Genomic DNA, 26,006 nt, shown 5'->3' with positions numbered 1-26,006 from the left:
GTCATAATGGATTGTTCTCCCGACATTAGCCACGCCAAACAACTTTCTATTGTCTTGAGAGTGGTGAAATGCGAGCCATCAGTTGGTACATCTATCTCTGAACATTTCGTTGGATTTGTTGATGTTCAAGACACCACTGGAAGAGGTTTATGTGAGACACTTTTGGAGAAGTTGGGTAAGCTCAACTTGGACATCAGAGACTGCCGTGGACAATCTTACGATAATGGGAGCAACATGATGGGACATAAACAAGGTGTTCTAGCAAAATTATTGCAACTGAATAAGAAGGCATTGTGTGTCCCATGCAGCAGTCACACTCTTAATCTGGTTGTAGCAGATGCTGCCAAATCTTCAATAGTGTTCATCTCCTTCTTTGGTGTTCTTCAAAGATTGTACAATCTTTTTAGCTCCTCTGTGCAACGCTGGGCAGTTTTACAGGAACATGTTAAGCACGAGACAGTAAAATCGTTGTCAGTGACCAGATGGGAAGCCAGGATCGACAGTGTGAAATTTGTCCGTTACCAATTGCCAGAGCTCATACAAGCACTCTCTCTCTGAGACAATGTCCACAGCAACCAGCATAAAGGCTGAACTCATGACATGGAGGTTTGTACTGTGCACTGTGATCTGGTATAATATTTTGTATCAGATCAACCGAGTGAGCAAGATTCTACAGAGTCCAAGTGTTTCTCTTGAAACACTTCAAGCAGAAACAAGTGCAGTGAGAGCCTATCTGGAGAATTTAAGGGAAAATGGACTTGAGATCGACAGGACTTTTCCTGAAAAAAGACAGCGAAAAACAACCCACCAGTTCCTGTATGAGGGCAGAGAAGAAACCCAATCCACTCCAGATGAGCAGTTTAGGAGAGTTTTTTCTGCCCCTTGTGGACACAGCCCTCAACAGCTTGAATGATAGATTTTTAAAAATGGAAGAGGTTTACGGATTGTTTGGTTTTCTGTTCTCTAAAGAAAACATGAAAGAAAGTAATCAGACTGGTAAACTCACAGAAAACTGCAAGAACCTGGAAAAAACACTACATGATGTAGAGTGTGAGGATTTGGTTCTGGAGATAACAGCTGCAATCCATACATTTCCTGATGCTGTAGCTTCCTGTCCAGGAATGATGCTGGATTACATCTACAAGGAGCAGCTTTTGGATCTTTATGGAAATCTTAGCATTGCTCTTAGACTTCTTCTTACTCTACCTGTCACTGTTGCCTCACTGCTGCCTTTGAAACTAATAAAAACCTACCTCAGGTCAACAATGTCGCAGGACAGACTTTCTGGACTTGCTCTTATCTCCATAGAGCACAATGTGCGGAGGTCCTTGGATCTTGACAGTCTTGTGACTGCTTTTGCACAAGCCAAGGCTCGTAAGCACCAGTTTTAAAAACAGCGGACCTGTGGCTACCCTGTGATTTTCAGTTTACTATTATTGCACTAGCATTACATTGAGAATTTTGCCAAGACTAACTTTGTACTTTCTTTTTATTTCATTTGACATTATTTATTTCCACTATTTAATTGTTTTATATATTGCAATTTTATTTTTCTTTTGATTTGGCCTTAATTGTTGTTCTATTTACTCAGATTCGTATTTCTTTTTATTTAAAGTTCAGATAATTTGTATTGCACTTCTAATAAAGAAATGTTAATATTTTATATATCTTTGTTGGTTTTCTCAGGTTATCTATTTACTCAGGTTCGTATTTTTTTTAATTTAAAGTTCAGATGACTTGTATTGCACTTTTAATAAAGAAAAGTTAATATTTTATATATCTTTGTTGGTGTCAGATTATTTACATCAACAATTGTTAATAGGCATAGGCTTTTGAGCTTTCAGTGACCTCTGGTGGTCCTTGGACCTCACTTTAAGAACTACTAATGTCTTTGTTTAGTATTTATTTCAAATTTCCCGGAAATTGTGCGTTTATGTGTGCAAAAATCTATTTTTTTCAGCGTGCACTGGTAAGGTGGGGGCTCCAAGCAAGAAGTTACTTGGGGCCCCCACCTTACCACTGGTAAGGTGGGGGCCTTAAATCCAAACATTAAATAGTATGGTGAATAGCCTGTTGCATCACACTTGGTACTGTTGTAAGCATGCACCAAGTATCCTACATGCTGACTCCACTGATGCTTTTTTCTTGGCTCAGGGTTCCAAGCATGGACAGCAAAGTTCGATTGAACCTTTCAGGCTGTGGATCACCCTGCGGATGGTATGGAGTAGTTCGTGATTTACAGATTCCCATCAACTGAAGTAGATCAGGCGACTTTTGAAATCCCTTCCTTGATCTGAATGGATTCGGGCAGGTAGACCATAATGTATGAAATATTTCTCGACTAAGATCTTTGCTACAGTCTGTGCTGTTTGGTTCTTTGATGGGAAAGCTTGTGCATAACGGATGAAATGATCAGTGACCACTAAAACACTGGTCATACCTTTAGAGTCAGGTTCCATAGGTAAAAAGTCAATACATACCAGATCTAGAGGCTCACTGCTCAGGATCTAATGTAAAGGAGCGGCTCTCTGGGCAGGTGTTTTGCGGGTGATGCACTCTCCACGGTTCTTGACATGTTGCTCTGCCTCTTTTGACATTTGGGGCCAGAAGAACCTACTCCTCAATAAATCAGTCATTCTTTCAATCCCAAGGTGTCCGGAGTCATTGTTCAATGACTTTGGGCCAATTCCAATTCTTCCCTTAACTCCTCAATCTCAACCTTCGCCCTTAACCCTCAATCTTTGGCCCTCAATCTTGGCCCTCAAAAATAAGTGCAATTGTGAATTCTTCCCCTGAGGGTCATGTGCTCTGTCTCTGCAGTAGTCCATCTTTTATGACCAGTTTGTCCTTTTCGCATTTTAATTGAGAGAATTCTGTATCTCCACTGATATTTTCAGGCCATTAACCCTTCCTTGTACTCTTGGTAAAGGACAGCTCCAAGTCCTTTTAAGCTGGCATCCACATGCAGAATATATGGCTTGTCGGGGTTTGCAAAGGCTAAAACTGGCGCATGAGTCAGACAGTGGATGACCTCGTGAAATGCATCTGTACAGGCCCGGGCCCATCTTTCTCCGAAGGGTTCACACTCTTTCAAGTAGCCTTTAGTGGGATCTTTCTGGTGATTTTTCCTACTCTTCTGAGTGGGAGCATAACCTTTCGTTAGTTCTGTAAGTGGCCTCACAATGGCAGCATAGTTGGCTATGAACCGGCGATAATAGCCACAAAAACCCAGAAAGGACCTGAGAGTCTTTAGGTCAGTTGGCTGAGAGGCCAGGTTGTAACGGCCTCAATTTTTACTGGATCTGGTGAGACACCTTCAGCTGACACAATGTGACCAAGATGTTTTACCTTTGGCTGGCAAAACTGACATTTATCCAGGGAGATCTTCAGACCGGCTTCTTCCAGTCGGTCCAGGACTTTGACAAGTCTCTCCTCATGCTCCTCGAGGGACCTTCCAAACACAATTAAATCATCAAGATATACCAAGACTTGAAGCAAGTTCATGTCAACTACTGTTATTTCCATCAATCTTTGGAATGTTGCTGGTGCACCAGTGATTCCCTGAGGCATCCTCTCGAACTCAAAGAATCCTAGAGGGAAAATGAAGGCAGTTTTTTCTTTATCCTCTTCTGCCATGGCTATTTGGTAATAACCACTTCTCAAATCAAGGACAGAGAACCAACAGCTACCAGACAAACATTCCAGCACATTGTCAATGCAAGGCATAGTGTACTGATCTGGCACAGTACGGCTGTTCAATATCCTGTAACCAATACATATTCAAATCTTTCCATTTTTCTTCCTTACTATTACAATTGACGATGCATAGGGACTGCAAGACTCTTTAATGATGATGTTCCTACTGGTATGCTTGTCTCCTTGAGGGACTGGTTCCGAATAAAGATTCTGAAGTTGTTGACATTCACTGCACGGCCAGGCAATACCATGGGCTGCAGTTGCACACTGGCTGGAAGAGAAGATGAGGGGGTGAATCAACCATCAGTATCTCTTTCTCAACAGGCCGAGTCAAATCAACCTTGCAGACAACTTGCAGATCTTTACCAGGGACCAGAGTTAGGACCTGGACCTGGATCTCGCCATGTCAGACAGCCAATCTCGCCATCTTCACCACTAATAGGCAACGGATTTAGTTGAGTCTGCGCAGTCAGCTTGTAGGCCCAAGGTTTGTGTGATGTCAAAGCCACTTTCTCGACATTGCTTCACCATTCTTCTTACATGACTAGTATTTGTCCCACCTATAATAGGGACCACCTGCTCAGCAGTCCTAGGGCTGGGGCAAACCAGAGCAAGCACTGTTTCCGTCTGAGGGGTTCCAGTAACATCGGCTGAATATTCCAGGTCCACCACTATGTAACCGCGGTAAGGATAGCTGGATTCGGCTTGACTTAAGCCCCATAGATCCAAACCGGAAACAGGCTGTATGGGGATGTCAGGTAAGTGCTCTTTATACCAGGGCTCAAAAATAATGGTTACCTGTGAGCCACCATCACACAGGGCATCACAGGGGACTCCTTCAACTTTTAACTTTGCTATACTAGGTGGGCCGATCAAACCTTCAGGGATCCCTGCTCTCTGTGGTGTAGCCGCAAAACTTCTTTTAACACCACAATTAACTGAGGCGTCGGCTGTACTGGTAGGAGACCGGTTATCTCGGGACAGCCTCAGAGCTTGAATCGGCTTTTTAATAACTTTGCTTTGGTTCTCTTTGTTACGGCACTTACTTGCAAACGACTCAATATCCACAGGATGCACACATTCCAAGAACAAACAAACAAAAGTTGCAGGCCTGACCCGTTGCTCGGGTGTGTGGTGACCAAAAAACTGCAGTCGCTTCACTCTAATGGAGCATCAAACAAGAAAAAATAGCCAGTACCTGGGTGTGGCTGCTGCGTGTTGTGCCCAGACAACAAAGAAGCAAAAAGGGAGTTGGTGGACAAATAGCAGCCTTCCTTTCTTCCTACATTCTTCTTTCCTTACTTCCTGCTTTCCTTTCTGCCATCCTTCCTACCATCCTTCTTTCTGTCTTCCTTCCTTCCTTCCTTCCTACTTTCCCTCTTTCCTCTCTCCCTCCTTCCTTCAACCATGCCTTTCCTCCCTCTTTCCTTCCCTTACTACTTTCCTTTATTCCTGTCTTTCTCCTTTCCTTCCTTCCTTCCTTCCTTTGTTAATTTTTTCCCTCCTTCCTTCCTTCCATTCTCCTTTCCTTTCTTCCTTCCTGCCTTCCTCCATTCCTAAGTAAGGAGGGATCCTTCCTTCCATGATGCAGCCTCATTTTTCTCTTACGAGCTCCAAACACAGAGCCCGATGCTGTTGTTGCTCCTCAGCTGAACTGGCCACACCCCCCACCATCTCATCGAAAACACTCTGTTTTTGTTCATGTACCCAGATGTTGACAAACATTAACAGCGAGTGGTTGTGCTATTGCTACCCACCAACCTGGATGCAGTTGGACTGCGGTAGAGTGTCACAGCGGAGCCTTATCGGCCAGTAGAGCCGCTTGGTTCTCAGTGCCGCCTCGCAGTCCGTCTTGACCTTCTCACAGAGCGCCCTGCAGGGCTTCAGGCGGGTGTCGGTGTCCAAGCCGCACTCCGGCACTGCCACGCGACACATGACCGTGGCGATGTGAGGCGAACGCGCTGTCGCCACCATCTGGCCGATCTGTTACAGGTTGAATCCCGTGGCGCCGGTTGTGTGCATGGTGGTGCTGTAGCCCAGACCCTGGCAGAAGGTGGCCGTCACTGGCTTGCAGGCTCCCGGGTCAGTCCTGGCGCCGGCCGCTGGCTGCAGAGACGCCAGCAAAGCCAAGACAACCATGGCCAAAGTCTTCATGGTACCTCCCTCTGTCCTCTGAAGGCAGCAGCCCTGGTCTGTGTGGTGGAAGGAACTTCTGGAGGTTCTGGAGTTTCTGGCTGGAGCTTTTGAGATCAAGTCTAGCTGGCTCCTCTGCTCAGGGTGTGTGGGGTAGGGAGGTAGGGAGGAGCCAGGAATGAAGGTTTATACAAACAAGACACTAATTGGTGATCAGGCTGAAAATCACGTACCAGTAGGATGCTTGATACAAGGAGGCGGCCGGCTGGAGAGCTGGGAAAAAAAACCTCTGGCGGCAATCAGTCAGCTGGCACCACGGCCCAGAATTCCTCTAGCAGGAGTTTCAACAGCAACTCTGCCTCTGTAAACAAAGTTGGAGTGCTGACATTTCCCTGTTTTCATTTCCAGGAACACTGTGTGCTCCTCAAACCATGCAGAAGGTCAGAAGATCATCCAGAGGTCAGAAAGCAAAGTATCGCAGCATTGCTGTGTTGTGCAATTAGTTTGTTCATACTTTATAGTATAGTTATCGTCTCACTTCTACATTTCCCCCTAAACTTTATTTGTATAAACAATTTACACATCACACATCATTCATTAAACCAAATGGTAAAAAGGACAAACAGTATATCACACATACAGTAGTACACAATAGTTCACAGGGAATTAAATATCTGCACTTCAAAATCTAAAACCTTTCTCTGGCTCTTTCCCTTCTTGTTTGTGTGTTTAGACACCCAAAAAACTTTATTCTACATAATTAAAATGTAACGCAACCACATACACAATGTTTATGTCACTGTCTCCGCAGTCCAAAGTAATTAATCCTGTGTCAGTTCGCCTCAGTCTACCCCAGAATGTGCAAACTCACCCAACCTTCCACGTCTCCAACCTGAAACCTGCCAAGGAGAGTTCCCTGGTTCCCGCCTCAAAGTCACCACCGCCTCCTCGCTTCCTGGATGATGGCCAGAAAGTTTACACGGTTAGAAAACTCCTGGTCGTTCGCAGGAGAGGGAGGGGGCACCGGTACCTTGTGGACTGGAAGGGTTATGGTCCAGAGGAGAGATCCTGGGAACCCTCAAGTGCCATCCACGATCCCTCCCTCATCAGGGACTTCTATGCTGCCCATCCTGACCAACCTGCGCCGTCAGGAGCCGGCCTTTGGGGGGTGGAGGTGGTGGTGGGGGGGTACTACTGTCTCCGCAGTACCTCCTCTCATGTGCCCCCATCAAGTTCCCTGTGGTTTGGTTTCTTCTATTGGTGGCCGCCCAGCACTGATCACAAACCATCTGCACCTGTTTTACTCTTTATAAGCCTGACTCTTGTATTCCCTCGTTGCCAGATTATCTGCTTGCCCTGAGCCACTAATCCAGCGGTTTTTCTCCCTGTTGTTCCGCTCCTCGGTTCCTGTTAACAACCAACCGTACGACTCTGCCTTCCCGCCTCAGCCTCCGCCACATCTGTGTTTGGGTTTTGACTTAGACTGTGTTCGACCCTGCCTTGCCCTCGGACTGATTCCCCGGTAACCCTGCTCGGCTCTGACTGTGTTCCCTGTCTGACCCTTCTGGACCTCGTCGCTGGTATTGACCCTTGTCTGACCCCGACGCCGATTCTGCCTGCCTCCGTCACCGCTTGCACTGGCTCTCAACCTTGGACTGTCCGACTTCCCCGTATTATTAAACAGCTTAAACTGCATCAGAGTTCTGTTGTGCGTTTATGCTTTAAAGTATAAAATGTAATAAAAGGCCTGATGGTAAGAGTAAATTGAAGCGACTGGTTAACAGAGTAAAATTGTTACTTATAATAACAAATAAAGTCTGTTAAATATACCTGAATTTAATGTCACCTGAAAAACAGCAAGATAAAAGGCAAAGATATAAAAATTAAAACCTGAAGAGAATGTAAGAATTGCCTTAAGCCTGATCAAGGTGTGTCTTTACAAATACAGGAGAAAATGGAACACAAACAAGGACATAAATAAATACATAAAAAGACAAAGAAATAATCGTATTAATTACAAATAAAAAAAGTAGGACAGGGGTCTCAAAGTTTTGTTTTTAGACTGATATATCAGTTAGACATAGGTCTTTCATAAAAAAAAAAAAAAACAACATTTTCGTGCACTTTAGCCACAATTAGCGCTGAAACTGTCTCGTGTCTACTTCCTGCTGATGATCAGCTGTTGTGACGCACTTCCGTTTTCCCACCTGCCATCACAACAACAAGGCTAGCGAGCCGAACCGAAGAGGAGACGACGCCGTGACAGCAGTCAACAGGTGCGGAACCGAGCCGTCTTCCCGGTCGCGTCAGTTCTAGGCGGACGCAGGTGTTGTCACAACACGAAACTGCCGCGGCGTAATCATCTTTATTGTCGTAAACTAGCAGAGCTAGCTTTAGCCACTGAGCTAATGGCTAGGATAGCTGGCCCTCCGGAGTCAACAACAACCGAAGCGATGTCTTCGCTGTGACTCTGGAGTCCAAGTGACCAGGACAAACCGGTTCGGTCACCTCACGAAATTCATCTGGACACTTTGACGTGATTTTGGCGCAAAAAAAGCGGCAGGCGGCCGCCGGAAGTGACGGCGAGCCGTCGATTTGTGCATAAATGTTAAACGTCAACACAAGGCTGTCGCTCAGTTTTCGGGTCAGATTAAACACACGGCACGCCTGAACCGGAACCAGCTGGTTCTCACTCAGGTGCTGCAAGTCTCGTCGTGCCGTGCTCATGAAGTTTATTCGTAAACACCACACTGCACTTTGGTGAGGGTGCAGATGTCCGGATGTCCTGTCAATCATTGAGTTTCTCAACTTTACCTGGTGACGTCAGATTGAATCTCAAACACGCTCAATTTGCGACGCCTCGTCCTGGAGAGAAGACATGAAGCACTATTTAGATTTTGTATTTATCGATCCATCCATCTTCTACTGCTTATCCGGAGTCGGGTCGCAGGGGCAACAGTCTCAGCAGAGAAGACACCCAGACTTCCCTGGCCCCACTCAGCTCCTCCAGGTCATCCGGCGGGACCCCAAAGCGTTCCCAGGCCAGCCCAGAGATGTAGTCTCTCCAGCGTGTCCTGGGTCTTCCTCGAGGTCTCCTCCTGGTACGACATGCCCCGAACATGTCTCCAGAGAGGCGTCCAGCAGCGGCTCTCCTCCAAGCTCCTCCCAGGTGACCCAGCTCCTCACCCTGTCCCTATGGGAGCTCTAACCCAGCCACCCCAAGGAGGAAACTCATTCCGGCCGCTTGTATCTGCGATCTCGTTCTTTCGGTCATCACCCAAAGCTCATGACCATAGGTGAGGGTAGGAATGTAGATCGACCGGTAAATTGAGAGCTTCGCCTTTCGGCACAGCTCCTTCTTAACCACGACAGATTGGTACAGCGACCACATCACTGCAGACGGCACCCCGATCTGAAGGGAATTTCAGTGGGTGAACAGTTGAAGAGAGCCCAAATCAAGATCAAAGCCTCAAGATGGCAGTAACACGGCTCCTTTGAGCACCAGCTGGCTGTTAAAGCCGGAGACAAGCAGGAGATCAAAGGTCAGGGGTGAGGGAAGAGAGAAGGAAACAAGCTCAGGAACTTCAGCAAGTTCAGTTTCTGCCCATAGCAGACTGGTAAACACAAAAGAGAAATCACCTTTATATTCTTATAATCTCATGAAATGTGTAAACTTTGAAGCCTGAAAGTCGGAACAAATAAATATTGATTAATTAATGTCTTAAATTAGCTCAGCGGGTTATTGTTAAAGTTTAAAACAGAATGATTTACATTCCAATTGAATCTTTACTTAGGTTCTGGTTCTTGCTGGAAACTTCCAGTTCAGCCTGCCTACTAACCTCCAGCAGGGGGCGCTCAGATTTATTCAAGTCAGACAGTCAAGAGCTGCTGACAACAGAACGTTTTTTTTCCTCTGTAAAGGTGTCAGAGTTGTCGGAGTGCAATGCTGAGGTCACCAGCGGGTGGTGCTGTGGCAAAGTGTGGTGAAGACATGCTGCTGCTGCTGCTGCTGTCTCGAGAGTAGCAAACTGATGGAAGAACTCCTCTTGTCTTCTCAGGTGAGCACAGAGGGAACCTCTGGCCCCTCCCCCCAGATGGGGTCCATGTTGTAGAAGGGGGAACCTTCACTCCTCCCCCACCCCGCCCACCATCACCACTGCTGCCTCCAAGTCCAGGATGATTTGAGGTGGTCCGGACCACTCAGCTCTCCTGAACTCAGGTTCCTCTGGAGTCATGGACTCTGGAGGTCCGGGGGGCGCCGTGACGCTGCTCATCAAGGCCCCCAACCAGAAGTATAAAGACCAGACCATCCACTGCTCTCTCCACTGGACGGTGGGGCAGCTCAAGAGCCACATCGCTCGCGTCTATCCCAGCAGACCGGTGAGTGGCTGCTAGTGGTGTAGTACTCCAGACTGGTCTCTGTCTCCAGACCGTTTTTTTAAGGGTCTCGTCTCAGACTTGAAGGTCTGGATGGACTGGGGGTTTTGATCCAGACCGGTCTAGATTCATCTAACACTGTAATAACACGATAATAACAGAAAATAATCCAGCTGCTGCCATTTTATGCCTTGTTGGTGACACCCAGAGTGACACCTGCCCCCTTATTCCTAGTTCATTGATTTTTCAATTTTATGAAGCAAAGTGTTCAAGAAAATGATTAAAAGACACCTTGCTGAAAAGAGATGTTGCTGTTCCATTTACAAGTAAATTGGAATTTAAAAAAGATACTGGTCATTTTTTTCCTGTTTCGTTGTTATTTTTCTTTGATATATAAAGTCTTGGTCTTGGTCTCCATCTCGATGCTCTCTAGTCTTGATAATGTCATGGTCTGGGTTGGTGTGGTCTTGACTACAACACTAGTGGCTGCACCAGGTCCACCATGTGCAGCAGGATGTGTGTTGTGAACGCGCTGACTGACGTGTCTGGTGTGTCCCTGCACTGCAGCCGCGTGAGGAGCAGCGGCTGGTCTACTCCGGGAGACTCCTGCAGGACCACCTGCAGCTGAGGGACGTGCTGAGGAAGGTAACTGTGAAACCACAGGAAGTGGCCCAGTGGAGTGCTTGTGCTGGCCCGAGGCTTCTTGTAGCTTCACATTCTTGAGGTGATTTGAGGTGTTTTTCAACCACTGGGTCGCGGCCCACTAGTGCCCCGTGAGATAATGTCAGGTATGCCGTAAAAAACGATTTAATTTCACTTCATTGGTCTAAAAAGTATTAACATTGTAGAAATAAATTGAAAGTTAACTGTCATCATGAGGCTAAAAGCCTGATTTTACAATGTTTTTTGGTTGGTGGGATTTTTTCAATGTAAAAAATGTGCTGTGACTCAGAAAAGGTTGAAAAACAGTGATTTAGAGTTGAGGAGCTTTAACCCCCAAACTCTTCAAACATCTTCTGAAGCCCCCTGACCTCCTGAGAGTCCTCCTCCATCCATAGCTGCATTTCCATGACAGTTTTTCACAAAATAAAAGCGATATTTCTAAAATTTCGACAAAGTACAATGTTTGTACATGTTTGTTTGCTGTCCAGAATGGTTGTTACATTTTTCTCTTTGATGACTTCTAAAAAATATTCTGTCTCCTCCGTGCAATCATAACGCACCATTTTCACTGGTCAGTGAACTGGTCATGTGACCATGTCAATGCAAATAAAGTGTTTACATGACATTTTTGCCATATTCCTTTATATGGATCTGTGTGGAAAAACCACCTCATGAGAGCGTCAATCACCATCACCAGTTTTTATTGCCATATTTAGTTTTTGTTCAATTCTAGGGGTCATGGAAACGCAGCTAGTGAAAACCATTAAAACACCAGTCAGGGCCTCTGTATAGGTGTGTGTGTGTGTCTGTGTGCCTTCCCAACAAAAAGCCCACTCTTTGTGTCGGACTTCTGGATGTTTCCACTCTAATCTCCCCGCCCCCCTCCACTCCACAGCAGGATGACTACCACACCATGCACCTGGTGTGTGCCCACCACAGCCCCCCAGCCTCCCCGGAGCCTCGGCACCGCTCTGCTGTCCTGCCAGAGTCCACCGTGAGTAGAACCACCTGTGTGTGTGTGTGTGTGTGTGTGTGTGTGTGTGTGTGTGTGTGTGTGTGTGTGTGTGTGTGTGTGTGTGTGTGTGTGTGTGTGTGAGAGACACACTTGGAGAGATAACACACACAGCTAGCTGCTAACGGCTAACGTGCCTTTGATCCATGCCACGCTCGGTTGTTTTTCTCATGGATGTATTATAAGAACTGGATACCGGACTGGCAATATGGCGGCGTGCAGATTTTCCCAGTGGCCACTCGAGGTACTGCAGCAAAAAATGGTATGGGCCCAAAGAGCATTTTTCCCATAGACCTCAATACAAAATAAAGGCCTTTAACGGCTGACAAGGACGACTGTGACCTGAAACGTGATTCATAGCAAATCTTTACTGTACATTTTTCAGTTACGGTCTTTTAGTCGTCTAAAAAAATGATAAAGGCCAGAAAATCAGCAGAACAGAGTTTATTCCCAGTGTGAGGCCACCACGTTGCTGCTGCGTCTCAGCTCGTTCTGATTGGCTGCGTCCTGACGTGTCTCCAGGATTCTTCTGATTGGCCAAATAGATCATGTGAATTACAGAGGCATGATGGGAAGTGACACTACTGCACATGCTCTATAGGCCCAATAATGCGGAAGTCATCTTGGACTCTTGGGGCCTGATTTTTCTCTGACAGTGTTTGTGAGTGCGCTCAGCATCTGATTGGTTGCTGACTCCCCTCAGAGCTCTGACGCGACGCCCACTCAGGACATTCAGCCCGCCTCCTCCTCCTCTCCTCTGGTTCCTGGAGGCTCTGACGGCCTGAGGTCTCGCAGCAGCTTCCCTTCCACCACCGGCTCCCCCCAGTGGTGAGAGAAAGCACAGAGGAGAAGATTGTGTGTGTGTGTGTGTGTGTGTTTAAACACCTGCTCTCCCCTGCTGCAGGCCAGACGGAGGCCAGGTGGCGCTGCAGGGCTCGGCCCCCCCGCCAGTCTACCTCCCCCTGCAGGTGCTGTGGTGGCAGCAGATGTACGCTCGTCACTACTACATGCAATAGTACGTTTGTTCCAATAAGAAAAAGAAAAAGTTCATACAGAGTTTATTTATTAGAGTTGATTTATGATTTTTATATTGGTAAAAACTTTATATGATATATATAATATATCCTACAATCTAAAATGTAACCCCTTGATGTTTCCAATTCAAACTGGACTCGAGCGCCGTGGTTAAACTCGTTCAGCTGTTTTTCTCTTTCCCTCTGTGGCCACCAGAGCGGCGACTCTTTGACCCGTTTTCCTTCTTCTCTCCGTCAGTCAAGCAGCGGTTGCTGCCTCCCAACCACCCGGCTCCTCCTCCTCCCCCTCCTCCCCTTCCTTGCCACGCCCCCCAGCTCCCCCCAACGAGGCCGTCCCACCGCCGCCCCCGCTGGGCGCCCGCCGCGAGCCAGAGCCGCTGCCGGAGAACCAGGCGGCCGACGCCAACCTCCAGATGAACGCGCAGGGCGGCGCCGTGCTCAACGACGACGAGCTCAACCGTGATTGGCTGGACTGGCTGTACACGCTGGCGCGCGGCGGCGTGCTGCTGGGCATCATCTACTTCTACTCGTCCTTCAGCCGCCTGGTGATGGTGGTGGGCACCGTGCTGCTGCTCTACCTGTGAGTTGCTCTGACGCCCCCTGGTGGGGGTTCGCCATCTTGTCGCAGAATATATCGCTATTCACTATGTAGTCCACTCAATGTCTCCCACAATGCATCACTCATGGTAGTGTATGACCTATGATATATCCCGTCATGCATTTTCAAACATAGTAATACACAATAGTGTTTGGGAGGGTCAGAGGTCAGAGGTCGTGATGTCACTTGTCTCCTTGCGCTCCAGGCACCAGGCCCGTTGGTTCCCCTTTGGGGCCGAGCAGCAGCAGCGGGGGGCAGCGAGGGGTGCAGCCCCCCTGGAGGACCAGCAGGAGATGGTGAGTGGTCGTCTTCGCTCGGTTGCTGCTTGGTGACGGCCGTGGCGTGACGCTCTTCTGTCCTCCGTCCCCTCAGGAGCGTCTGATGGACGATGGGATGGAGGAGGACGAGAGCGGCGAGGAGGGAGGGGGAGGGGGGGCCGAGGAGCAGGCCGCCACCCCTCCCCCCGAGGTGGGCTTCCTCACCGCCGCCTGGTCCTTTGTCAGCACCTTCTTCACCTCGCTCATCCCAGAGGGCCGCCCGCACCCGGCCAATTAGAGCTCTGCTGCTCCCAGCAGGAACCGATCAGAACCTTCTCCTCAAATCATCTGGTTTCTTTTGAAACATTTTTATTTTGCCAAATTCATCTTCACTCCGTCAGACGGATAAGTTGCAGAGGAGGAGCTGAGGAGGAGAGTCATGAACAACGCTGAGCTTCCACCAGGAGACTGCAGAGGGCGCTGTCTTCCACCAATGCAGCAGGAAGATCATGTTTTATTCACGTTCGCTGGCAAGGAAAAAAACCAACTGGAGCCGACGGCGATCAGGCCTGATGGTGTCCTGATGGCGTCACCATGCGCTCGTGCACACGCCGTGCAGGCAGAGACGCTGCAGCAAACTGAAGCACATTGTTTTTCCACTTTATGAACATGATCTCTCGACACGTGTATGTATGTATGTATGTATGTATATGCATCTCTGAATATTAGGTATCTTGCCTTTTTTTGGAATAAAAAATATACTTGCTGCGATTTAAATGTTGGACTTTTCTTGTAGTGCTTCTGCTGTCCGGCAGATGGCAGCAAACAGTCACAATTCAGTGGCTGAAGGTTTCTGCGATAAAACCTCCTGGAGACCAGTTAATGTGAAAACACTGGTGAGAGAACTTCAAGAGCATCATTTTCTGTGGTTTATTTCTCATCTCTTCCTGGTTGGAATGATTCATCTGGGACCTTTTTTCAATGGAACTCAAGTCTATTTGACCAGGCTGGCAGACAGTTTATGGTTTAAAAAAAAGAATGTGAGTTGCTGACGTCCTCTGAGTGGGTCAGTATCGACGACTGAGCAGCGAGGGAAAAACACCAGGAAAAAAATGTTTTACTGTTTCCAGATTGTCCATCTCACGCTAACGCTAATTCCAATCTAACAATCTCACCTACTGTTCCTCTTGTACCTGAAGGAAGAAAGAAAACTAATCAGGTTTGTTCATGCCGTGCACAACGTCAGCGTGTTAGCACACAAGCGTCAGCCTCGAACTTATTTAACAGGCATGAGCAAACTACGGCCCGTTAAACTTTTTACTCCAGACCGCCGAACTTGAAGAAAGTAAGTCAGCTGGATCTCCTCCATGTTTGCAGTGTTTTCAGAGTCATTTCAATAAAGAGCTAAATACCCTGGTGGGTAGGGTTGCCACCTCCAAGAGTTTCAAATCCGGGACATCTCGGGGGGGGGCGTAGAGGCGTCCCTGAAATATACGGGACAAAGTGAAGTGCGTCCCGTATCAGTTCATTACGGGACAGGTTTTTTTTAGTTGCCAAATATAAGACAATCACGTATTTTACGGTAGTAGACCACAGACAGAAATCAAATGAGGTTTTGTCATTTTCCCTAAAAAAAAAGGGGACAAATTGTATCCCGGGAGAGATTTTATTTTTCCCGGGACAGGTGGTGAAAAAAGAGAACAATTCTGGGAAAAACGGGACGGGTGGCACCCCTACTGGTGGGGCTTCAAAGACACTGATTTTGTTGCAACTTTGCTTTGCTTCACTTTCAATTGACAATACAGCAACATCAACATCAGTCAAAAAGTTTGCCCACCTCTGGTCTAGATGGTCCAGGCGTGATTCTAGATGGTTCTGGATAGTTATGGGTGGTTCTAGGTAGTTCTAGACCAGTCATGGGCAAAGTACAAAATTGCAATCAATATTTTTTTCCTCCGATCTGCTGCTGCTCCGCTACCCCCCTCTGGCACATTTGACAACCCACTGTTGTAGAATCCAGTCTAAAAGTTTGCCCTCTCCTTCTCTAGAATCGCCGACATGGCGTGGCTAATCCCGATTTTTTTTAAATGGAAATTTTCATCAACTGTTAAACCTGAGAAACATTGTTGTTAGCTGATAGTTGTAATCTAGCTGCTTAGCTGCTAGCGCAAGCGTAGCGACCTTGACCGAGGTTCACTCTCTAACCAGATGGACTTGTACCTGGATGCAAGTTTGACTCTTGTCCTTGTTGGAAGCGCGGCGGGCTGACACGGCCCAGCGACAGCGAGGTGAGCGCCTCAGACAGCCGTGCACTTCAGAGTCCTCCAAAAAACCCCTAATCCAATCAGCATGGATTTTTGTGTAGCCGCTGCTTCGGAGGCACAATTAATTATGCATGACAGCGGCTTTGACGGCCATTTGATTTGGTTAGCCTCGCCCCCCCGCCGAGCCGCCGGTCCAATCAAGTTAGCGTCGCCCCTCCTCCTCCTCCCACCACTGCCCCTCCCCCTCCCCACCCTCTCCCGAGGTTGGACTCCCCTTATCGGAGGAAGAAATTTCTCTAAGAGGGTGTTTGGGGTCTTGTCGGACATTTCATCATCATAATAAGTCCTTGTAATGCAGGCCGCCGCCCCTCCCTCCCCCCACGCCTCACACCAACGCCTCTCCCCCACCCGCCACCATCAGGCCGTGTTGCCACAGTCGGCCCGACACTCGAGCTGACTCCTGCACCTTCATCCCCACAGCAACAGAGGGCGATGTTTCAGTTAACGGAAGACCGTTTTTTTTTAATGTATTTCAACATTTCCACCCCCACGATTCTGAACTGAAATGAGATGAAATCTTTCTGTCAGACACTTGTGAGTTTCTTCTTCCACCCTTTTCAAGATTCCGGAGAGAAAGTTTGGAACGACTGTAGCCTGAAGTCAGACTCGTCTCGGTGCTATTTTTTGTGTGTAGTGTTGTGTTTGACAGTTTAAAGGCTTCACTATATATGATATAATACGATACGATACGATACGATTATATTATCTCCTGATTGAATTATGAGTAAAAACTTTGCGCATCCAAACAACTTGTTAATTTCTGAAGAATAAATTAGGATGTGGCGGCGCTGATGACACACTGACTGATTGTAACAAGGAGGAATTCTGTCCTTTTAGGGCTGTGCTGATGTTTTGCCAGTTCCTGGTTTTCACCCCAGGGGGCGGTAGAGTCCCAGGATTGGATGCCTTTCTTTCGATACAGATACTAGGTCGTACTACTCCTAGCTTTTGCCCAAACATGGGTTTGCTAACATGGAGAAGTGTGGGATTTATATACTGCAACCAGCCACTGGGGGTCGATCAGGTCATTCTTTGAAGTGAGAGGAAAATGTCTTTTCTTCCTCAGACATGTTGCCCAGAAGTGGATCTGAACTCCTCTGTGTGGTCGGGCTGCAGAGCAAGAGAGCGAGTGGCCGTCGTATCGACCCGCCGCCGTCATGTCAGACTACATTTTCCTCTCTGGACAGGAAGTGGAAAAAGTGGAGGAGGTGGAGGTGGTGGAGGAAGTGCTGTCCAGCCAGCTATGTCCTCACCTTGTTCTCAAGGTGCGTCGTTTTTTTCCCCCCAAAAGTGTCTTCTCCTTGTTTTTGGCAGCAGTTTGCACTTCCTGTCCCCCTCCTCCACCCCTCCTCCACCCTCTGCGCTAAATCCATCTCCCCTCTGGACCCCCAGTGGATAAAAGCTCTGCCAGCTGCTTTCTGACTGGGAGGGCAATTAGCATAGCGTTAGCATAGCGTTAGCATCCCATCCGTCCTGTGACGGCCCGCTGCCGATGCTCTAATGATGTCAGCCAGACTGCTAAAAGCTTTAAGGTGAGGGGGAGGGGCTGGGGGTTGGGGGGTGGGAGGACGACAAAATGAATGGAAATGACATTAGATGGCGCTCCTGCTCCTCACTGTGTAAATTAGGCTCCAGAATGGACTCTGTGCGCCGACTGTTGCCTCCAATTTGTTGCCTCGTGCCTCACGGCGGGCGTCTCGCCCTCTAATCCAATCACAGCCGCCCCCCACGCTCTTTATTTCTTTATTTATTTCTCCTCCTCCTCCGAGGACACACCAGATTCTTATCCACAGCCTCCTGCTCCTCCTCCTCCTCTTTCTCCTTCTTCCTCGGCCACTGACGTACCACCATTGACCCGTCAGCGGTGGCGGCTGATGGCCATGCAGATAGACCTGGTGTGTGTGTGTGTGTGTGTGTGTGTGTGTGTGTGTGTGTGTGAAGATCAAATGTGTGCCCACGATCTTGTTGCGGGTTTTATTTATCAGGTGCTGCAGCAGCTCATCAGACTCATAAATGTAAATGTGAAACGTTCCACACACATTCTCCCCTCCACACACACACACACACACACACACACACACACACACACACACACACACCATGACCTCAGACTTTAGCTTTAATAATTCAACAGTTGTTCAGAGTTCCTGACTTCGTCAATGATTTGAAAGTTTTATGTTCCAGTTTTGTTTTATCCTTTAGATGGCGCTGCTGTTTTCAACATCTCTGTCTGGTCTTTGAGATGAGGTGAGAATACATACTCAGAAAATGTGACTCATTTGGCCTCATATTTAATTCACCTTTATTAACTGGACCATCTAAAGATATTTGTTCATTCCATGTTTTACCTTTTTCAATTGTGTTGATATTTTCATTGCAAACAGTCTCCTGTTGCTTCCACCTTTCAACGAGACGCATCCTCCTTCATTTAAATGGGACATATATAGATATATAAATAATATATAGATAATTTAAATGTTATGTTATATTATACATTACAAATAGAACGTTTTGACTAAACTATTGATTTCTCAGTTGAGCAGAAACTACTGCTGGTGGTTTGGTCTGCACCCACATTGACCACTAGATGGCTCTGGAGGACGCGGTTTGCTGCAGGCCTTAGGCAGGATGAAGGAAATTAAAAGACAGTCAGAGACCAAAAGAAGCAGTTTGGGTGGTGATATTTATATATATTTTTAAAGGTTTACAAATCTTTAAATGTCGCAGAATACATTACACATTAATCCCAGAGAGCAAAATAAATATATTGCACTTAAACAGGAAAACAAGTAGAAACAAAGAAAACAACACAATCTGGCTGAGTCATATTCAGACGGTGTAACAAAAAACAAAACAATCTGTAGACAATGTGTGTGTGTGTGTGTGTGTGTGTGTGTGTGTGTGTGTGTATGTGTATGTGTGTGTGTGTGTGTGTGTGTGTGTGTGTGTGTGTGTGTGTGTGTGTGAGTGAGTGAGGACTTCTCTGCGTTTCTTTGTATTTACACTGGCAATGCTTGGGAAAGGAACTCTGACAGACTGAGGAGGTTGAATGTTCCTCCTCAGGGAACTGAAACAGAAACTTTGATGATCTGACCTTTGACCTGTTTGTGTAACTGGCTCGTGTTGTAGGAAACTGAGTTGTTGGTCTCCACAGAGCAGCGGCACAAAGAGGAATTATTGGGTTGAAGCCGAACAAAAAGCCCTGAAACTGCTGGTTTCTCCCCTTGTTTGCTTTCTATCTGTCACTTTGTTGTGTTAAAAAGAGGGCGGAGACTTTAAAACCGACATCTGGAGCTCTGCGCTGGATTGGCTGGGAAGAAATGTAGGTGAAGACGAGTCGGTGTGACTCCGCCCACGAGCTTGACGACAACAAAAAGGGTTTTCAAATGTTTCTGACTGGGTTTCTGACTGGGCTCAGAGTTCATGGACGTTCTGAAGGAAACAAACGACTCAGAGGCTCCATCACACAGCAGCTCACAGCCAATCAGAAACTAGCTCCTGTCATCTTCTGCCAGAGTTAGGTCAGTGACTGAGGAACATGAAGGAAAACATCTGAGAACATCTGGAGTGACTATTCTTTGACTCTGCTGCAGAAGATCGCCAGACCTTGTCTCCTACAGCAGGAGATCCTCAGACCGGGTCTACTGCAGCAGAGGACCTCCAGACCTGGTCTCCTGTAAAAGATCTCCAGACGTGGTCTGCTGAGTCAGAAGATCTTCAAACCCAGTCTCCTGCAGTCAGCATGCGTCCTATAATACAAGCTTCTCCTCAGCTTTCTAAACGTTGTTCATCTTCATCTTCTTCTTCTCTTACATTATGAACAGAGCGGGAAGTTTTGGTCCAATCAGACAGAGGCTCCTTCACCTCTAGTTTGCAGTGCAGGTGTTGATGATGTCACGTGATCAAAGCTCCTCTCCTGGGGAGCCAATCAGCTCCTCTGATGCTCTCCAGTCCAGGATCGCCTCACCCGGGGCACCACTTTATTTACAGAGAACAAGTCCAAGTGGGCTTCCTGGTTCCCAGGTGCGAGGGGGGCGGAGTCATACGAAGGGCGTCATGACGGTGGAGGAGTGGCGGAGTCCCTGGATGGCGGCGTAGGGCCCCTGCTGGAAGTAGTGGTGGTAGCGTGGCATGTGGAAGGACGGGAAGGATGGGCCGCTGCCCTGCAGGGCGCCGGGCGCCAGCGGCACGCCCAGCCGGCTGTAGGGCGGCAGCGAGCCCTGGATGGGGTGGGGCAGGGCCGGCGTGGCGCCCCCCATGGCAGCCGACAGCGACTGCGGGTGCTGGAAGCCGGAGAAGCCAGAGGTGGCTGCGGCGGCGGCGGCCGTGGTGACCCAGGAGCTGAGGGAGAGGTTGTCAGAGGCGCTGAAGGCTGAGGCTGCAAGACAAAGCAGCAGGTCAGGAAACAGTCCACCAGGGGGAGCCCACCTGCGCTCACATCATCATCATCATCAGCGGCTCACCTCGGCTGTGCGCCACGTGTCCATCCTCGCTCAACACCTCGTCGTCAGCGGCGTAGGTCCGGATGGGCGAGCGGGCGTACGAGTGCTTGTGGATGAGGTTCTCCACACTCTCCCTGCAGCAGAGGCCCGAGACACAGCAACTACGTGAATCTCCTCTGGGTGCACACATAGTCCACACTTAGTCCCATGTTTGGTGACATACAAACAGTTCAACAAGTGATGAGAAATGTTCAAAATATCAATAAACCACTGTCATTGTTTGGTTGTATGAGATAAGACTGGCTAATCAATCTCAAAATAAAATTTTAAATTTGTTTTTTCTTCTTTCTTTACATGTATACATATGTCTATATGTATATATACATGTGTGTGTATATAAAAACAACTCAGCAGCAATGATTGAAAAAAAACCGGAACATTTATAGAATTTGGAGAAAAAAGAAACAATTTAAAATACATAAAAAATTATTTATCTTATGATTACTGTTTATTATATTAAAAACCATGTCCATATGTTGCTGCTGACATCGCAGACGCACAACTGAAGGATCACAGATTCAAACACAACGCCTGTGTTTTGTGCGTCTGCTTTGTGTTGTGTGCATTTCTGCCACTGTGCCGTGTGTGCGTGAGTTTCAGTGTGCGTCTGTGTGTGTGTGTGTGTGTGTGACAGTGGCCATCCTGCAGAGTGCATTAGCTCATTTGAGTCTTGTCAGATCACACTTCTCAAACACAGTGACACAAATTGTTGAGGGAGGCAGCGTGCGTGTGTGTGTGTGGTGTGTGTGTGTGTGCGTGTGTGTGTGTGGTCTGCATCATGGGAGCCATGCGTCCACATTAGCGGCCCCTCCCCCTCCGTGTCCCTCCAATCAGGTTAGGAAAGTGCAATATCTGTCAGCAGACGAGTACAAATGTGTGTGTTTTTATCAGCGTCAGGGGCCCCGCGGCGCTGGGGGGCCACCGCCAGCTCCCACAATGCACAGCAAGGCCGAGGCACTGGGAGGGGGCGGGGCACGCTGGCTTCAATCAGTCACGGAGGCCAATTGAATTAGAGTGTGTTTTAGTGCAGTGGGCGACTCCAGACTAATGTGATTTCTGCAGCTCCCCAAAGATCAATTGATCAGGTCTAATTCACAGCCCTCAAAAAGAGAGAGACAGAGGAACGTGGTGCGGGGTGGGGGTGGGGGGTTGGACGACTGGGGGCGGGGGCAGGAAGTGGAGTCGCTGTTTGCATCTTTTCTGGCTGGTTTTGCTTCTGCTGCGTTTGACTGATGGACACGAACAGACGCTTCTGATCAGCTGATTACCAGTTACCAGAAATCTGAGTGTGTGTGTGTGTGTGTGTGTGTGTGTGTGTGTGTGTGCGTGCGTGCGCCTCAAACTCACAACATGACACACAATAAAACGCCAGCACATCAACAAACAAACACAAAATCAGTGACAGTGGACAGAAAGAAATGAAGAGCGTCTCCGAGTGGTAAGGAAGGAAATACAAAGAAGAAAATTAAAGAACAGAAAGAAATACAAAAAAGCAGAATGATAAATTATAATAAATATACAAAAAAATGAATGAATAAAAGCAAACAGAAAATTGAAGAGGACAAGAGAGAAAGCAACCAGATTCAAAAAAAAAAATAGAACCATAGTAATAAACTTGAAGATTATTTTAGGGTCCACGTGAAAACACGGAATAGAAGGAAAACAATAGAGTGATAAAGAGATGAGAGAGGAAGCAGGACTGAAAGTATTGAAGATAATAAAATAGGAGTGAAAGCTTCCAAAAACAAAACAAAAAGGAAATAAAGACAGACTGTCAAAATAAGAGAAGAGAAATAAAGTTGATTACACACACACACACACACACACACACACACACACACACACACACACACACACACACACACACACTCACACACACACACACACACACACAGCACAGAGTGTGTGTCCAGAACTCCCAGTACCTCTCCATGTCGGTGAGTCTCGACGAGTCCCGGAATCCTTTGGCGAAGGGGTTGCTGTCGATCTTCAGTTTGGTGATCTGAGGAGCAGAGAGAGAGAGAGAGGGCAAGAGGGAGAGAGAGAGAGAGAGGGAGAGAGAGAGAGAGAGGCAGGTGTTTGTTACACCTCTTCGCACTCCTTTTCCAGTCTGTATTTTAACGCTTATGTTTAAATGTCTAGTTTAATTTTCTAATTTTCTCCTTCCTTTCCAACAGAACTTCAGTTTGAGCTGCACTTTAGCTGGCGGCTCAGTCAATCAGTGAGTCAGAGAGTCAGGGAGCCAGAGACTCAGTCAGTCAGTCAGTCAGTCAGTCACTTTGGCTGCAGTCTCCAGTTTTACTGCCAGTCGATTCTTGGTCTTGTTTTGCGACTCAATGGAGCTCAGAGTGTCACCCCACTTCCTGGCTGTAGGGGGAGTTTTCTCCAACCAGCATCACCTCAGTCCCCACACAAGTCCACAACAAGTTTTAGATCGTTGATTTGACCACCACCACTTGTCCCAGTGATCTGGAGGTTTGAGTGTGAACCTGCAGCAGCAGCAGCAGCAACCAGCAGGACAACAATGTGTAGGAGGATCAGTGAGAGGAGGTCAGCCACTGACCAGCTGGTTTTGGTAGGCCGTCACCGCCGTGAACACCGTCTCCGTGAAGACGAAGGTGCGAAACTCCTCCGACTTGAGGTTGAGCAGCGAGGCCGTGTGCTCCTTCTTCTTGATGATGTGGACCCGAGGCTGGTACTTGTGCATGGAGTTCAGGATGATCTGCAAGAACCAGCAGCACAGGCAGCAGCTTCAGCTTGTGGACCATGCAGCAGTCATGTGACCGCCGAGTGGACCCGACCTACGGTCAACAGTCTGGACCTCGACCACTTTCAACACGAGTCCCGGAAAGAATAACTCACGTCTTTTCCTAGAAACCTGTTTTAAACAGCATCTTTATATTGACGTTAATTCTGAGAAGACAACTCGCACATTTTCTCTCCTTCTGTCATTTGATTTGATGAAGCTTCAGATCTGAACTGCATTCGGATTGTTTACAAATCTGGATGAAAGTGTTTCAGTTCACTTTATTTTCTAAACTTGTGCAGATTTTTCAGTGTCTTGAAAACAAAAAACATTATTATTTTTTTGCTGTCGATGTATTTTGTATATAAAAATGACATGTACAGCACATCATGTTCTATCTAAATGATGCATTTGGAGATTTTACACTGAGGATGCAGCACTGCCTTTGCAATTATATCAAGTGCTTTTTTATCTAAAATATCAAAGTTAATTGTGTCGGTTAATTAATTTCTGAAATTAGGGCTTTCTTTTTTTACATTTATTTATAAAAATAAAATCTTTTACTATACATTTGTAAAATAAAAAAAAGCATATTTTTGCAAATACAAACACAGAAAATTTCATCAACAACCTGTTTATTCAGGGCTAATTCATATTTTAAACACTGTACATTTTTTCTTTTCTAGAATAGAATTTTTCTATTCTAGAGCCTGTAACAGATTCTGCCAAAATAAAAAAAATATTTATTTTATTATTGCCTTGATTTAACATTGCTTTCTTTGATAATACTGTGAATACTTAATATTAAAAAAAAAAAAAAAAAATCTCGAAACTGAGGACTAGATACCAGGGCACTTTTACTATACACACATTTACTATATATACTATTAGAAATATATTGAATATATAAATACATTTAACGTATTTTGATTTTCGCATTTTAAAATAAAAAATATGTATGCATTTGTTTCTGCCGTCTTTAAGCAGTTGTTGTGTTTTACATCTTTGAATTCTACCAATTCTATTGAAGCCTACCAAAACATGAATTAAATATCACGGATTTTATTTTGATAAGCTCCGTGCGAGCAATAATGTCCGTTTACAATTTAAAATACTAAATTATTTGCATTATCACCCCGAATCATAAAAAATCCATGCCATTCATGTCGAAATTATTTGTGTGGGATTCTTCATTATTCTGATGCTAAAAATGAAATGAAGGGATTAATTGAAGTAATAACTGACCGACCTCGACCTTCAAATCTGGCGAGAACTTTTCTGGATGATTAATTTTACATTTAGGGACTTTCGAGAGGTAAAAACCAGAAGAAGAAGAAGAAGAAGAAGAAGAAGAAGGTGCTGCTCACGTGTCCGTGCTGGTCCAGCTCATTGTTGGTCAGCTTGACCTTCTCGAAGGAGACCATCTGCTTGAGGAGCTGCTCGCCGGTGAACGGAGAGTCCGGGTGCACGTACAGCCTGCGGACGGCAGAGACTCGCTGTGATTGGCTGATTGGCTGATTGGCTGCTTTTTCGCTGCCACTAGGCCGCAGGGGTTCCAGGCTTTTCCCGTTAAAAAAACATAGCGGGTTTGATTGAGGGCAAAACCGCAATAGCTGTGTGGCAAAATACATCATTGTAATATTAAATGAATGAATGAATGAATGAATGAATAAATAAATAAAAATAAATAAATAAATAAAATTCCTCACACATTTTCTCACTTTTTTTTTTTGTTTTTTTTTTTGCCGTATTTCATTTAATACTTCAAGTATTTTATTTAATACTTCGGCTGCTGGAGTCCCTCAGTGAGCAGCTGCAAGTCAGAGACAGTATAAGTTTTCAATCTGAAATTATTATTATTATTATTATTATTATTATTATTATTATTATTATTATTATTATTATTATTATTATTATATTGAAAAAGAAGATCTATATAAAGCACTGTTTAAATTGTTGAAGAACTCAGAAATGTGATACAAAAATTATTTTTTTTTAAATGTATAATAATAATTAATATAACCATTGTTATTATACACAGAGGGAAATAAAGGTAGTCATTCTGTAGCACACCCCGGCATAGCAGGTGGCGGTAATGCACCTAAGTAGTTGGTTACCACCTGCCTGAAACGAAGAAAGGAAGAAGAAGACGAAGAAGAAGAAGAAGAAGAAGAAGAAGAAGAAGAAGAAGAGGAAGAAGAAGAAGAAGAAGAAGAAGAAGAAGAGGAAGAAGAATTATTATTTTGTCATTTAATATCTGAACCCTCCGTGTTAAGCGACGAAACTCCACTTCCGGTCTGTCCGAGCATCAGCCCGTCAAATGCAACCTCTTTAATTGGCCAGATGTTGAGTTTAACTAAGCCTGAGCGGGTGTTCCGGCGGCCCTGCCGGCGGGGCGGGCGGTGCTTACCTGGCGGGCAGCGGCGGGTCGGCCTTGCCGGCCACCAGCCACGAGGAGCGGTGGTAGGCGTAGCGGTAGCGCTTGTTGTCCACCGGAACCACGTCCATCAGCACGATGTAGCGGCAGTCCTGCTCCACCCCGGAGAAAGAGACCCGGATGGTGGGAAACATCCTCCTGAGGACCGCAGCACACACAGCACAGGTGAGTGTGTGTGTGTGTGTGTGTGTGTGTGTGTGTGTGTGTGTGTGTGTGTGTGTGTGTGT

At 46.5% G+C, this 26,006-nt stretch overlaps 2 protein-coding genes and 1 long non-coding RNA gene across 7 annotated transcripts in view; 1 reads left to right on the top strand and 2 right to left on the bottom strand.

The window, feature by feature from the left end:
- Positions 1-2,907: 2,907 nt before the first annotated feature.
- LOC142889963 (uncharacterized) lies at positions 2,908-6,110 on the bottom strand. The gene is made up of 3 exons (XR_012927031.1): positions 6,063-6,110; positions 5,458-5,964; positions 2,908-3,590 (listed from the first exon to the last, which is right to left on the bottom strand). It is a non-coding gene; the product is annotated as an uncharacterized LOC142889963 (long non-coding RNA).
- Positions 6,111-7,991: 1,881 nt separating this feature from the next.
- herpud2 (HERPUD family member 2) lies at positions 7,992-14,547 on the top strand. Of its 3 annotated transcripts, none has more exons than XM_076028538.1 (9): positions 7,992-8,105; positions 9,888-10,209; positions 10,774-10,851; positions 11,765-11,863; positions 12,585-12,709; positions 12,786-12,896; positions 13,154-13,495; positions 13,719-13,809; positions 13,886-14,547. In XM_076028538.1, the coding sequence occupies exons 2-9, from the start codon at positions 10,063-10,065 to the stop codon at positions 14,066-14,068; spliced, it is 1,176 nt and encodes a 391-aa protein (XP_075884653.1). In that variant the 5' UTR covers positions 7,992-8,105; positions 9,888-10,062; the 3' UTR covers positions 14,069-14,547. The 3 variants fall into 3 exon arrangements, with proteins under 3 accessions (XP_075884653.1, XP_075884668.1, XP_075884661.1); XM_076028553.1 differs by lacking the exon at positions 7,992-8,105 and adding an exon at positions 8,989-9,125; XM_076028546.1 differs by lacking the exon at positions 7,992-8,105 and adding an exon at positions 9,261-9,446.
- Positions 14,548-18,758: 4,211 nt separating this feature from the next.
- Positions 18,759-26,006, bottom strand: part of tbx20 (T-box transcription factor 20) — a 9,294-nt gene continuing 2,046 nt past the window's right edge. The window contains exons 3-8 of one of the 3 annotated variants that reach the window (XM_076028399.1): positions 25,753-25,917; positions 24,710-24,818; positions 23,160-23,318; positions 22,522-22,598; positions 20,558-20,712; positions 18,759-20,472 (exon numbers count right to left, since the gene is read on the bottom strand). In XM_076028399.1, coding sequence (XP_075884514.1) covers positions 20,135-20,472; positions 20,558-20,712; positions 22,522-22,598; positions 23,160-23,318; positions 24,710-24,818; positions 25,753-25,917 — 1,003 coding nt within the window. In that variant the 3' untranslated portion in view covers positions 18,759-20,134. The remainder of the gene's footprint in view (positions 20,473-20,557; positions 20,713-22,521; positions 22,599-23,159; positions 23,319-24,709; positions 24,819-25,752; positions 25,918-26,006) is intronic. The other 2 variants (XM_076028408.1, XM_076028402.1) reach the window with 2 other exon arrangements.

The sequence above is a fragment of the Nelusetta ayraudi genome, unplaced genomic scaffold (assembly GCF_046127955.1).
Source record: "Nelusetta ayraudi isolate G7.1 ecotype Tasmania unplaced genomic scaffold, CSIRO-AGI_Nayr_v1 ptg000003l, whole genome shotgun sequence".
Lineage (NCBI taxonomy): Eukaryota > Metazoa > Chordata > Actinopteri > Tetraodontiformes > Monacanthidae > Nelusetta > Nelusetta ayraudi.
The sequence above is the reverse complement of the archived record's forward strand: the minus strand, read 5'-3'. Positions and strand labels throughout refer to the sequence as shown.